At 44.5% G+C, this 14,642-nt stretch overlaps 1 protein-coding gene across 10 annotated transcripts in view; it reads left to right on the forward strand.

Moving 5' to 3' along the window:
- STX6 (syntaxin 6) overlaps window positions 1-14,642 on the forward strand; it is a 74,915-nt gene that overhangs the window by 23,824 nt on the left and 36,449 nt on the right. For 8 of the 10 annotated variants that reach the window (XM_082396009.1, XM_082396011.1, XM_082396012.1 and 5 more), the window contains 4 exons: window positions 2,641-2,703; window positions 5,665-5,790; window positions 7,048-7,154; window positions 10,901-10,995. In XM_082396009.1, coding sequence (XP_082252135.1) covers window positions 2,641-2,703; window positions 5,665-5,790; window positions 7,048-7,154; window positions 10,901-10,995 — 391 coding nt within the window. Of the gene's footprint in view, window positions 1-2,640; window positions 2,704-5,664; window positions 5,791-7,047; window positions 7,155-10,900; window positions 10,996-12,790; window positions 14,063-14,642 lie in introns of those variants that run through there. The other 2 variants (XM_082396015.1, XM_082396017.1) reach the window with 2 other exon arrangements.

Raw genomic sequence — 14,642 nt, forward strand, 5'->3', positions numbered from 1 at the left:
CTTTGAAGGTTTCTAGAATTTTTGGGGATCAGAGCTTCTCAAACAGCTTCTCACCTGGGAGGCTTCTTAAACTGTTCCTTAGAGTCTGACTTAGTAGGGCTGGGTGGGGTCCAGGAACCTGCATTTTTAACAGCACCTGCAGGTGACTGACTCAGGTAAATCTCAAACATTTAAGAAACATGGCTTATATCACTAAGTTTCCCTTGTTTTAAACGTACCAATACCTCCATTTTTATGGTGAATACTTTTTTTACTAAGCAGATTTTTCTCAGTTTCTGTGGGTGGCATTCTTATATATATATACATATATATATATATTTTTTTTCTTTTGAGGTTTGTGAACAGATAAAATAGGTAAAAAATCCTAGAATTTATGGGTCAACTGGACCCCAGGTAGAGCACCCTCAGAAATCCAGTGGGTGAACGACACCCTACTTGCCCAGTGTCATTTCCAAGGGCTCACGTACCCTCTTGTTGAAGGCCCCCCAACATCAGGGCACTTGTTCCTAGAGGCACCCTTTCCCATCGTGGGTAGCACTTTAATGTGTGGCGGTAAAATGATCTCTTTACTTCTGCTTTGCTTAATTGCCAGCATTTTCCCCACAGAATAACCAAAGTGATCTTTTAAAACATGAACCAGAATACTCCATGGCCCTGCTCAAAATATTTTAGGGGCTTTCCATTGCCTTAGAGCAGGGGCCTGCAGTCTATGGCCTATGAGATCTAAGAATGGTTTTACATTTTTTAAAGTGTGGTTAAAAAAAAAAAATGTGACAGAGGCTGAATATTTAATATCTACTCCTTTACAGAAAAAGTTTGCCAACCGCTGCCTCAGAATAAAATCTAAGCAGCCTGAAGGCCCTGCGTGTTTTGGCCAGCCTTGTCTTACATCCTCCTTCCGACACCCAGCACACAGTGGCTCCTTCAGACAATCGGGCCTTCCTTCTCAAAAGCTAAAGCATTGAGCCTTTCCTGCCTCCAGGCTTTTGTGCTTGCTGTTTCCTCTGCCTGGAATTCTCTGCCCTTGCTCTTTCTGTGGTGGGCTCGTTCTTGGCCCTCAGGTCTCGACCAAGTGTCACCCCCATCTTTCTAAAGTGGCGTTCACCCACTGGATTTCAGCCCCGTTGACTCCCTTCCTTCCCAAAATGCTGGTCACCCTGTTGAAGTGTGTGTGTGACTGCTGTTTGCCTCTTGTCCACCATGATGTGAGCTCCGTCAGGCAAGGACACTGTCTGTATCATCACTGCTGTGCTCGGGCACACACTGGGCATCAGTCGGTATTTGCTGAGCGAGGGATCAGGCAGTTTGAAGGTTGCAGCAAGGCGGTTGTCATTCAGACTTCTCATAGTAGGAATCAGGAAAGCTGTGGCACTGTCTCATCTACCATTCACTTGTCGTGGGTCTTGGAAGAAGTTTTTTAAAACCTAATACTTCAACATTTGCACCTCTAAAATAGCCTACTTGGCAACAGGAAATTATAAAGTATTTTGGCATCCTTTTTTTTTTTTTCAAGAAAAATTGTATTATAATAATCATGTACTCAGCTGAAATCATTTTAAAGTATATTGGGTTGTTAAATATGATGCAAATGGCTCATATTTAATAAAGTGTTTTGTTTTATTTATTTTATTTTTTAAATTTTTGGCTGCATTGGGTCTTCGTTGCTGCGCGCGGGCTTTCTCTAGTTGCAGTGAGCGGGAACTACTCTTTGTTGTGGTGCGTGGGCTTCTCATTGTGGTGGCTTCTCTTGTTGTGGAACATGGGCTCTAGGTGCACGGCTTCAGTAGTTGCGGCACACGGGCTCAGTAGTTGTGGCTCACGGGCTCTAGAGCACAGGCTCAGTAGTTGTGGCACTCAGGCTTAGTTGCTCCGCGGCATGTGGGATCTTCCTGGACCAGGGCTCGAACCTGTGTCTCCTGTATTGGCAGGTGGATTCTTAACCACTGCGCCACCAGGGAATCCCCAAGTGTTTTGTTTTAGATTAAGTAATTCATTTTTCTTTCCATACAAAATTATTTTTGATACCACTCTGGAAAATACTGGTGTTAGAAATAGTCTATACTTCACATGAACGCAACTCAAATAAAATAAGTGACCTGTTTATCACTATTTGAAAATATTCTCTGGCGTGTAATGGTAAATATACTTTATCATAAAGCACGTGGTTTTTTTTACATGTATTATACTTAAAGATGCTAGCCCCTGAACACAGCTTTTGTGTGTATACCTCAGGGTTGCCATTTACTGGCTATGTGACCTTGAGAAAGTATCTTAGTCTTTCTAGATCTTAGTCTCCTCAATTGTAAAATGAAGGTAATACCAGCTTCACAGGGGCATTGTGGAAAGTCAGTGATCATATGTGTACATGTTTAACAGTGTTTCCGGCCTATGGTAGGTACCCAGGAAATACTTTCTCTTTCCTCATATTTAAATTTAGTGTCCAGGTTACTTCTTTTTAAGGGCATGTCCTTCTCTTTATTTCCTTTATTTTTGAGACTGAAAATAGAAGTCAAAGAATGCTGTATTTTTGTTTAAAAATTAATAATAAATTATGCATATTTTGGCTAGTGTGCAAAATACTAACCATGATTTTGTTTAAGGATGTTCATTTGTTTTCTGGTCTTCTACTTATCTCATTAGGACATGAAGGATCAGATGTCAACCTCATCGGTGCAGGCATTAGCTGAAAGGAAAAATAGACAGGTGAGTAAACATCAGAATATACAGTATCAATCAAAGAAAATACAGAGATATTTGGAATTTAAAAATTCTGACTTCGTGTACCATGTATTCAAGCAGAAGACCTTGTGTGCTGAGCCCGTAGTGATGCTGGCAGGCAGCCTCGCCTCCGCTCCCCTCCCTCACACCCTCTGGTTCCCTCCTCTGGGCTCCCGTTGCACCCCCTGCGTACCTTAGAGCCTTTGCCACAGGCCATTTATTCTGCACCTGTTGCGCATATTCCGTGTGCCAGGCGCTCTGTTAAGAGCTGTAATTGCTTACTTTCTCTGCTGGACCTCAAGCTCCTTTGTGAGTTAGGAGGGATGGTGTCATGGTCTTTTTTCTTTCTTTTTTTTTTTCTTTTTATTTCTAGCTGCTATTACATTGCCTATGCGTAGAACTCACATTTATACTCACATAAATACTAGACATTTAATGATTGAAATTTTATGTAAAGCATTTGAGGAAACTTAAATGTGTGTTAATTTAATGTGTGTTAAATCTTTCACCATTTTAAGTATCTTTTGTTTTTTTTGATGTGAGGTCCAGTTTTTATAAGTTATGACAAATAAATGATGAAACCTAATTTCAGAAACCAAAGCCCAGATATTGACACATCAAAAATAAAAGCTACAGGAGACCCAGTCCTTGAATTTAGTAGACTGTTAACTCAAGAAATCAGCTCGGCATTTTTAACTAACTAGGAATCAGTAGTTTATGATGTAAATGCTCACTTTATACCTGTAGGTGTTTCTTGACCCACTTAATTTTGAAAACTAGTATTATAAAAGCTTGAAAAGGGGACAGTACTCTGGAAATCACCGAACTTAATCCTGTTTTCTTTCCCTGCATCTCATTTTCCAAGTCATTGGTTTTTTCTTCCCACTTACCCTCCTTGCTCTTCTCAGTGCATCTAGGAAAGCCATTAGCTAGTCACCCCGTCTGGCACTAACTCTTAGGAGAAGCTAGTGACGGCCGCAGGCTGGCCAAGTTTTGGAGTCCCCTTTTCGTTTCTGCTTCAGCTTACAGAAGTTGAGTACCTGAAGTATCACTAGTTTCGACAGTGAATAGTAACACCTATCCTCTATTACTTCTACTTGAATTTTTATTCTCTAGATAGTATATTTGAACTAACATAAATAAAATGTGTGTTTATACGTAGCCTTTCCAGGTATGGCTGGGAATTTTGTTTTTGGCGGTGAGTAGAATGTCTCCGAGTCACAGGGTTTCAAGGAAAAGCGGGGCCAGGGTTCTCTAAGCACTCACACAGGTGCAGTCCGCCTCGATGCTTCATCTAGCACCAGGTGCTCCTTGCTTAGCCAGGACCTCCTGCTCTGGCACCTGCACACAGGCTGGTCCTTGGTGCTCCCGGCCCTCTGTCTTCTTTCCCACTAACCAGACTCCTGGAGGTCAGACTGAGGAAATCTAAACTGCTTCACAGTAAAGCACAGATGACTCTTAGCAGCATGACATATGTCCGTCCACCCAAGAGTAGACCATAGGTAAGCTAGAAAAAATAGCCCTGACTGTGACCCCGGGAGCTCCAGTTCTCTGCCCATAGCCTAATGATGCACTGTAGCCTTTCTCTGACCTTGAAAAAATTATCACTAGGCCCCAGTGTCCTCCATAGAGTCCTTCGAGTCTTCGCATCAGAACGAGCAGGACCTTTTAAATCTTGACAGCCCTGCAACCAGTTTGGAGCAGAGCCATCCCCAAAGAGCCTTGGGTCTGCCTTATACCGGAGACAGTTACCATCCAGACTCTTGACTGAGGCCCTGGGCTGCTGGAAGCTCTCAGGCCTCCTGATTTTCTTCTCGTAACTGCCTCAGAACTTAAGATGCATCCTGAGCTTCCCTGAACTTAGCCTCAAGTGTGGCCATTTGACTGAATTCACATCTGAAAGTCAGGTGAGGCTAATGTCAACACTGAGGGGCTATCGGAGGGCTTTTCAGACAGAACCAAGTAGTCAGGTAGGCTTTTAACAGTTCCAGAGCTAAAAAGTACCTGGTAAGAAGATCTGACAGCTCTACAAGGAAGAAGAACCCTATTCGCCAGCTTCTTCTGATTCTTTGCGCAGGGCTGGCTTGAGCAGAACTTTGGCCGTCAGAAAGGCGTGGGCATTCCAGGTAGGGCCAGCTCACATGGCTGGCTGGCCTCTTCAAGGAAGGAAGACATTCGCAAACTTACCCTTTTCTGGCTACAGACTTCCTCAAATTCATACTGAGAAACCTGACCCTGGCGCCTGGGGGCCCAGGTCAAGAACTGACTTCGGGGCCAACGCTTGCCTGGGTCATCAGGGTCACGCACCCACTGTGGCCATGCTGCCTGGTGAAGCAACCCCCAGTTCTGTCTGGGAAACCTGTAGCCTTTTAGTTCACCTGAAGGGCATTGGGATTTATCTGTGGGTTATATTGAATACACATTGATGGTTCTTGTGCCTTCTGTGTGTGAGGGGCTGTGACTTAGCTTCTTGTCATTTTAGGGAACTCTCTCCTCCCCCTTCCAAAAAACCAAAACTTCCCTGGGTCATACTTAAATAGAAAGGACTCTAGCTGTCTGGAATCAGTGAGACTAGAACCTGCAACAGGTCTCTGGTGAACTCTCAAGGGTGCTAGGAAGAGCTGGCCCACAGAGACCAAGTGCCTTTAGATCCACAGAGCAGTACACAGATGGGTGTTTGTTGATTTCAAGTTGACATTTATTGGAATTTTAATGGGACAGAGCCCATTTGTGAGTCCCGTTGGGAGAGCTTGGAAATAGAGAGTACCCTTCCTGGCATTCCTTAAATTGTACCCCACAGGCACTACCCTACACCACTACATAAAAGGCTGACCCCAGGGAGGCCAGCTTATGAGCACTGGGAGAACTCTTTATATCATGGTGATGGGGTATTTGTGCAGAGGTAGTAATGGTTTGTTTCTTCTGCCCCCTGCCCCACTCTCGCAGGCCCTGCTAGGCGACAGTGGTGGACAGAACTGGAGCACTGGAACGATGGATAAATATGGGCGCCTTGACCGGGAGCTCCAGTTGGCCAACTCCCATTTCATCGAGGAGCAACAGGCGCAGCAGCAGGTACCTGAGAACCACCAGCCGAGGACAGGGAGGTGGGAGGCCAGGCGCCTCCCTCCCCGCTCCTCTGCCCGCCCCCCGCCCCGCCCCGGGGGCTTTGTTGCTAATGACGGGCAGGATGGACCAGAGCTCGCCCTGCAGCTGCCTGAGTCTACCTGTGTGATGACTGCATATAGAAAGGCTGTTTAAGACGTCCTTCAGAGCATGACAGTTTCCAGAGAACCAATCTTGATTCGATTTCTTAGGACAAGCAGACCAGACACCCGAAACTGACAGAGGAGGCCATTGATTTAAAAACACAGCAGCCTCTTCCCCAGCCTCCACTTCTGTGCTCGGCTTTGTGTTCATTTCAACAAAGGCACTTCGAGAAAAATTGAGTCCTTGTTTTTTCATTGAAAGTTTTGGTTCCGTTATATATAAAAATGATTGCTTTGGTGGAGGTTAAGGGGTAGAAGGAAGGTGAGGTTGTTTACACTTGTATTGTTGCTTTTGATATGTAGTTGTATTAATAAAAGGAAGCTAATAATAAAGTATCTGGGGATTTGAGGATTATCTGTCCATCAAAACTACTGGTTCTTAAATACTGTGTTTTATATATTCATGTAGGTTATGTGTTCTTTTGTTCTTTTTCTATTAGCATGTCTGCCTAACCATTTGTCTACTTACATTGCTATTAACCAAGCACACTTTCTTTTTTTTAATAAAAAGTGAGGTGACTACAACACAATTAAAAGTAACTATGGCTCTGAAGTTGTCTGCTTGCTGCCACAGAGCCTCCTCTAGTTGTCCTTGAGGAGGGAGCAAAGGACTCTGTGTGCGTAGTTTTCCCACGTCTAGAGATCTGCCAGACTTCCTCTTGTAGTTAAGCTGTGGCCGGCTGTTGCGGATTGAGACCTTGACCCTGGCAGCGGGCTTCCTCTTCCCAAGCATCCGCATGTGTCTGTGGTCACTGCACAGGTGCTTTCGGCCATTGTCTGTCCCTTGTTGGACTTCAGCCAACCAGGGTAAATCTCTCTGGGTGGTTTCAAGCCCCGCTGACTGTTCACAAGTTGGATCCGCAGGGGAGATCAGTAGCTTTACAACCCAGCCCTTTGAGCAGCGTGTTCTCCGAGGCAACGGTCTGGTCCTTTGATTTCTGGGCTTTGCTTCTGAATGTGAATTGTCCCGAGTTGGCAAAGAAGCTAGCAGCTGCTAGAGTGCTGGGCTTGGAACCAGGTAAGATGGATTTTAATTGCTTATTTCCCATTTCTCTGGCACCAGCTGATCGTGGAACAGCAGGATGAGCAGTTGGAGCTGGTCTCTGGCAGCATCGGGGTGCTGAAGAACATGTCCCAGCGCATCGGAGGGGAGCTGGAGGAGCAGGCAGTGTGAGTACCGAGATGCCCCTCTCGCTGCAGAGAAATGGCGGGAAAAGCCCTCTTACAGGACCCGTAAAGAGCCTGACAGTTACACGGCTGGTAAAACCAAAAGCTATTTTGTTTATAGCTGCATCTTTATTCTGTTTTACAGAATGGCCTCTCCAAAAGAAGCGAATCTGTCAGATACAATTTTCAACAGGGTTTAGGCAAAGTTATTAATATTTTTAAACATCTGCAAAAACAGGAACAAATTCCTCCAAACAGGTATTTGAAGTATTGTTATGAATGGGAATGTAAAACTGATATAGCTGTGTAAGCTCTGTGGAGATTTTTGTCCCAAAGAGGATAGGACATGGGCTAACTTAACATCCCGTGCCTCTCCCACTACATTCAACAGGACTTTCTGCTCTGTATCTTAAATTTTAATTTTATGGGGAAAAAAGTATCAGTTTAATTCCAACCGATAAAAAATTCTTCCCCCACAAAAAGAAAAAGAAGAAAACGCAAGAAAATATAACTGGATTTGTTTTTCCTTAAGAACAATCTCTTTGTGCACTCCTGAAGTATGACACCAAAAACAGCATTCTTAAATGCTACCATATAATACCTTTACCATTTCACAAATATTTTTTCTGAAAAAAATAATCATTCCACTAGGATATTTCAGAAACTCTCCTACCTCGATTTTGTGTTCAACGTTATGGATTCATTCGTTACAAATTCAAACTGGGCATCTTGTTCTACTGGATGGCCCCTGGGTATCCACAGAGGAGCCAAGAGAATAGACAGTGTCCCTGCCATCAGAGTTGACTGGTCACTGGGTGGAACAGATGTTGCATAAATGGTGCAAGTCGTTGAGTGATGACAAGTGGAGGGCTGGGCTACCGCGGTAGGGGATGCGTGGTGCCTTGAGGGCCCTAATAGCCTAAACTGCAGACCTGACTCAGTCTGAAGTCCCTGAGAAGAGAAGAGAGGTTTAACTGGGACCAGAAGGATGAGTAGAAGGTAGCCAGGTGGGGTGAGACTGGGTGGGAGGAGCGGGGAGAGGGGAGGGCTTACCGGAAGGAAGAAAGAGCCCTGTGACGATTTCAGGGTGAAAAAGTGCACGGAACAGAGAGGCTTAGTGTGTCTAGAGCATGGGGATTGAGAGGGAGGTTGCAGAAGTCAAGTCAGGGAGGCAGAGAACAGATCAGGGAAGGCCCTAGAAGCCATGTTAAGGAGTTCGGACTTTTTATTCAAAGGGCAGTGGGAAACACAGCCCCAGCGAAGGTTGTGTTAGTAATGCCGTGGTCAGGTTTATGTTTTGGGGGAAGCCCATCGTTCCGTGGTTTAGATGATGAACCACGGTGGAAAGGACTGGAAGCAGGGAGACCAGGTCGGAAGCTGGCAGAACAAGAATCTAGGCATGCAGTTTAATTTGTCTAAAATGCATTCTTACCCTCAAATGTATTGTGGGGATGGGAAAGGACTAATTACTTGAGCAGTTTCCCTGGTTGGGTAGAGGTAGAGCCTGGCAGACTTCCAGTTACAGATGGTGAACTGAACACAACCTTTTATCTCTGCCCCTTCTCTGAAGTCCACTAGAACAGGAACAGAGGAAATTTTTTTTTAACGGCATAAAATCTATGGGGACATAGAGCTTGGAATAAGAAGCAATGCCCTTAACATTTTAGATCCTGCAAAATAGATGAATGGCTACTGACTCAACAGACCTGAGAAAGCCAAATCCTCGGCCAGCAGAGGGGAGAGCCAAGGAGCAGTGTGATTCATGCCCCAAACCCCCGAGCTGGGAGAGGAGCGTTTCCTCACTTATGATAGTGTAAACCCTGAATGTTGACCTTATCAAACTGTGACCCAATTATATTGGAAGGAAGGAAGGGGGAAGAGAAGTGGGAAGGATGCTGATGTGGGGAATGGAATGGGAGGAGGGCTAAGCCCTAGCTTTTCATCGTGCGGAGTCAACAGGATAGGGATACTGAGGTGCCGGCGTGTAGCTTCAAAAACTGGAGAAAGCACTGAGAGAATAGTGTGAGGGGCTGAAAGCGGTGGCCCTCGGGGATGCGAGACAACTGTGTTTTTTTTATGAGGCCTTGTAGGTCTGTTTAGCTCTACAAACCGTGTATGTGTATACTGTAATAAAAATACTAAGTAAATTGAAAGGAAAAAACATGGGTCTTGGACTTAGACCTGTGCTGTCCAGTACAATAGCCACCAGCCATCAAGTACATGAAATGTGGCCAGTCTGAACTGAGAAGGGCCCTGAGTGTAAATGCATACCAGATTCTGAAGACTTAGTATGAATAAAATGTAAAATTACATGGCGAAATGATAATTTTTAGGTATATTGGGCTAAATAGATTAAAATTAATCCCCCCCCCTTTTTTAATGTGGATACTAAAAAATATTAAGTGGCATATGTGACTCACATTATATTTCTTTTGGACAGCGCTGAGTTGGTTAGAGCTGGGCTAGAGACTTGGTTAGTGGGTGTACTTGGGCCGGAGGTTGGATGACTTACCCGTTTTTGTCTTCAGTAAGAAAAGTCCTACCCAGCACACACAGGTAGCTCAGCATGTGGCCCTGCCTGGATAGGTCTGCCAGCTGCAGGGCCCAGATGCTACCAGGATCTAAAATGAGCTAAAAATGTTGTAATTTGAAAATTCAGGTAAGGGACAAAGGCTTGTTTATTTAGTTGTCAACATGGAGTTTATTTAATGATTGACTCAATGAGGAGTTGGTTGCCGGAATCCTGCAGGGCTGTCAGGTGCCTCGTGTGGGCACAGACCCAGACCAGTAGTTCTAGCTGCCCTTGATGCTGCCAGAGGAATAAAGCCTTGTTAATAAGCCCTCCGGTACTAATTGGTGTGTCACATTCTAGCCTCAGGACAATCATATATTAATCTTAAACTGAAAAGTCTGGAATGCTTAGTAATTTATGAAATAAACACGGTTGGTATAAGTATTTTGGTGTCTTCTTTCCCACCTGCACCTTGGACAGCAAGCGTGAGCCTTAGGGAGCTGGTTCTCTGTGGGTGTAGAGGGGCCGCGCACACCGTCAGGAACTCAGTCCTGAGGCCGCCAGCTTTATGATAAAGCACAGGGTGCCTGAAAGGAGGTGATTATTTGATCAAAGTGTATTTCTTAACTCACATCGCTGTGAAGTGCTTTGGGTATTACAGGAATCCTGGCAGGGAAGCTGCGCTGATAGGACTGCCCCATTTTACAGATAAGCAAACAGGGTCCCTTGTCCAAGGTAGCAAGTGGCAAAGCCTGGTTGTCTGACTTCACACAGCCTTCTTTCTGCTACACTGCACTGCTGCTGAGTTTGTATTATTGTATGGTCAGGTCCACACTGGCCTTGTCTGCAATTCTGAATTCTAGAAAGCTCTAAAAAATTCAAAATTAAAAAAAAATCTTCAGCGAGCTCATGTTACAGAAATACCTAACCTGAACTGACCGCAGCTATGACTCCTCATGGTTTTCTTTGCAGAAATATTAACTTGTGTGTTTGATTATGGGGACTGTCCCAGACCCTGCTGGGGGCTTGGCTAATACACAGTGTATGTAACTTACTACTTCTTTAAATTTCCAAAATTCTGAAATCAAAAACATATCTTGTCCTAAGGATGAAAGGCTGGGGGCTTGACCCCAACGTTGCCTGTTTGATGTTTGCTAAAACTGAGGCCCGGCTCCATGGCCAGTGTATCTGGAGACTGTGCTGACCAGCTGCCTCCTGCGTCTGCTTGTCTTTCTAGTATGTTGGATGATTTCTCTCACGAGTTGGAGAGCACTCAGTCTCGGCTGGACAACGTGATGAAGAAACTTGCAAAAGTATCTCACATGACCAGTGGTATGTATGCGCTTTTAAGCTCGAGAATTCTTACTAAATTCTAGACACACAGTCTAGGAGGTCTCTCACAGGTGTGCGCATTCAGATCCCTTTCCTCTGGCACATTTTTGTCATGCTTTGGGGTCAGAGAGTAGAAGACTAGCGCGCGCGGGCTTTGTCTTCTGCTTGTGGCCTTCACCTGGGAAGAGTCTTTGTGTTCCTCACCGTGCAAGGCTGATGGTGTCCGATGACGTTCCTTCTGGTGGAGTAACTTTCTTTACAATTACAAAATCCTTCTTTTTCCTTTCTTCCTCTTTCCTTGCCAAAATAGGGAATTCATTTTAAAACAGTAATTAAGAGCCAGTTACTGTTTCTCCTGGACTGACTTTTCACTGAAAGAAAAACCTCTACCATTTCAGAATAAGATGGCCTTGCAGATCTCATTTAAACTGTTTTTAGTTAAATTTGTAGTAAACTATTCCAGCAAATTTGCACCAGGCTGGGGATAAAGAAGCAACATTTTTCAAATTAGTTACTATGTAGGAAGATGTTTTCCAGTGACTATTTTTTTGTTACTACCACCCATCTTCCCTATTATATGAGAAATAATACCTTTTTAAGTCAAAAGAAAATCTAGTATCTTTTTTTCTCTTTATTTGTGGGAGTCTCGGGGTGAAGGGAGGAACTGAGACATTCTTCAAGGTCATGTAAGTGTTCTTGAACCAGAGCACCCCCTCCCACATCAGAACATGCCCCGTTTCTTGACACCTTGTTTTTCTGTTGGTTTCCTCTTGTCACATACATGTTACAGAGTCTTAATAGTCTAATCTTGCCTTTTGAGGCAAGATTTAAATACATGTGTATTTGCTTTTCAGCAGTTTAACTCATAGTCAAGTTACATAACACCTCTCTTGGGCTCAGTTTCTTATATATAAAAAAAAACAGGTTGATGCCTACCTCTCAAGGTCATTGTGAGGATTAAATGAAATAATAATTAGTGTACAAGTGTTTAATGGTGTCTCTCATGTATTAGTACATAGTAAATGTTTGTTTGAAAAAAAAGAAAGGATAAGATAGGTGGAAGATGGCCCTGGGGGCAAAGCACCTGTTATATTCAAGACAAAGGGAAGCTCCTAGCTTCCTGGTTTCCTTCATTCTCTCCAGGGGCAAATATCTTCATGCTTCTGGCAGGCTCTTCATTGCCTGCAGCAGGCACCAGCTTAGTTCGTCTTCCACACACCTAGAGGGAGGTTTGCAAAGTCCTCTTCCTGCTTCCCTCTGTTCTCTCCTCTTCCACCCCACCCCTCTTTAAAAAAAAAAAAAAAAAAGCGTTTTACTGAAGTATTATATAACCAATTTCAACCAGATCTCTCACTAGTTTATGTATTAGTCGCAAAGTCTAGTAGCTACTTCAGCACCAGTTTTGTTTGGAGAAGAGCAGCGGAACAAAGATGCACTGTGTCCTTGTCCCCAGCATTCTGGGTATGAATAATTTAGAAAAGTACTTGCATTGTGATAAGTGTTTCAGTGTGTATAAATAGCACTAGGCCTGCTTATGCCTTCTCCTACTTTCTCCCAGAAGAAAAGTTTGGGGAGCAAAGTAAGAACTTCAGTTATGTTTGTCTAAGAAAGAGAGCCAGGAAACAGAGCGTTTAGCCTGAAAGGCCCTTGGGTTTGGACAGCTTGCCTGTGGGGTTCCTTTTAATCTCTATTTGCTCCCCAGGGAGATTGCTCGGGCCTCCTCCTTGGCCGTGTTGGCTCCAATTTGACGACGAGGCAATTTGTGTTTGTCTCTGTTTTCCTCCATAACTTTTAGGAAAGTTCACTGCTTTTCAACCAAGCCTGTGCATAAAGAGTGTCAAGATGCGCTGAAGTTTGATTAGGCAGTAACTGAACGCTCTCCCTCCACAGCCCTGCAGAGGCGAGACCTCCGCCAGCACCCCCCCCCCCCCCCCCCGCCCAAGTGCTGGCTGCTTCCTGGGCAGAAATCACCCAAGACACCATGCTTACTTTTTTGAATGACCCAAGAGAGACTAATCTTGTCATTCTCCTACCCTCAAAAAGTATATTTTGTGTGGATACCAAGGTTTTCTTCCCCTCACTTTCCCAAATTCTGTTGTTCATCTTTTCTCTTTAAGGGAAGAGACTATATTGGGAGGGGGAAAAACCTGTGGAGTCCCCTTTGTTCCCCCTGACTTTTTGAGGCAGGTCCTGAGCTTGCAAAAAGCTGGTTAGGACTATTCACTTGAGGTCACAAAAGCCCTTGTGGTTAGTACCCGCCCCTTTTGGGGGGAAGTCTGCTAGGGTAACAGCTCCGTGGGGTTGCCCAGTTCATGCTTCCTAGAAGCAACTTAACACTTCAGAGGGAAGTGCATTTGAAAGAGCATACCTGGGTTGTGCTAGCTTGTGTGATGGCTGTCCTCCTTGATGAAAACCCCTATTTAGTGCAGCTGCAGAAGAGAAAGTGAATGGAGGTGGGAGGAGGGTTGGGTAGAGGCTGACAGGAAGCTGGTTCAGTATTGGAAATCCAGGTCTGAGATGGCGGGGTGCCTTGTCAGGAAGCATTTACCTTGACTGTATCATCCTAGAATATAGACTAATCAGTTTAATGAGAGGGCTTTTAAATTGTTGTAAACATTTAAAAATAGATGAAAGAATGCTAGGGACTTCAGTTTTCTGGACCATTGAAGTGATAGTTAACAGATTATTATCTGGAGTAGGCCAGCCCTGCTTCCCCACGCCTTTTGGACTAGTCTTGTTTCAGAAAAGGAACAGATGGACTTGAGGTCTTGACCCTAATCCCCAGTTACTAAGTGAGTTGCTAGCATGTGTGATGGAGAGCAGGATGAGCCACTAGGAAGGTACTTGCTTTACTTACTATTGTTTGGTAGCAGTTCTATTGGCCGGTTCTAAGACTTTGCTCTCCATGACATTTAAGTAACTTAAGTACATGTTTTGTGGACTTGGCATTGCTTTGTGGAAAGTTCTGCAGTGTATTTTCTTAGATTCAGACCTTTTTATAATGTGATTCTCAATAGCTCTGGTGTGCTAAAATCTGCAGGCTTTCAAATAAACTTTTGGTGAATCAGTATATGTACCTTTGTATTTCTACTTAAATGGAACTCTTACTTCCAGCAGTTGAGCTGCATTGTCACAGGCTTTATCTCAGCCTGACCCTTTGTGCAAAACAGCAGGGCTCCTCTGTGGAGAGACGGCTTGCTCTTCCTACATCTGCCCAAGTGAAGGGTGCATCCTGACGACAAACAGCATCCTGTGCCCCGAGTGTGGGCCCACAGAGTGTGCAAGGGTATTTGTGTTGTGTAGTTTTCCCAGCAGCCCTGAGAGTTAGGGGGACTCAGTCAGGATTGTGGGCGGGAGCCTGTGTGGGCCCTTCTGTCCCTCAGGGCCTCCTTGGTCTCCGCCATTTAGATGGATTCTGGCTACATTGTTTACTGCACCTGTTCTAAATTGTGAGTAGGGCAGAAAGCTTCAGAAAAGACATTCCACTTTCATTTACAGATAAGCTGTGTCAGTTACTTTTTAACACAGTTACTGGTTAAGTGATCTTTCTTGCCCAGGGGTGGTGTGAAGTTCATCACCCCGTGATCACTGCAGCTCGCTTTTTCAGCTCACTGTTTCCTGAAGTGACCAGCAGTAGCTTTCATCTC

The sequence above is a fragment of the Balaenoptera borealis genome, assembly GCF_965194805.1.
Source record: "Balaenoptera borealis genome assembly, chromosome: 1".
NCBI classification, from domain to species: domain Eukaryota; kingdom Metazoa; phylum Chordata; class Mammalia; order Artiodactyla; family Balaenopteridae; genus Balaenoptera; species Balaenoptera borealis.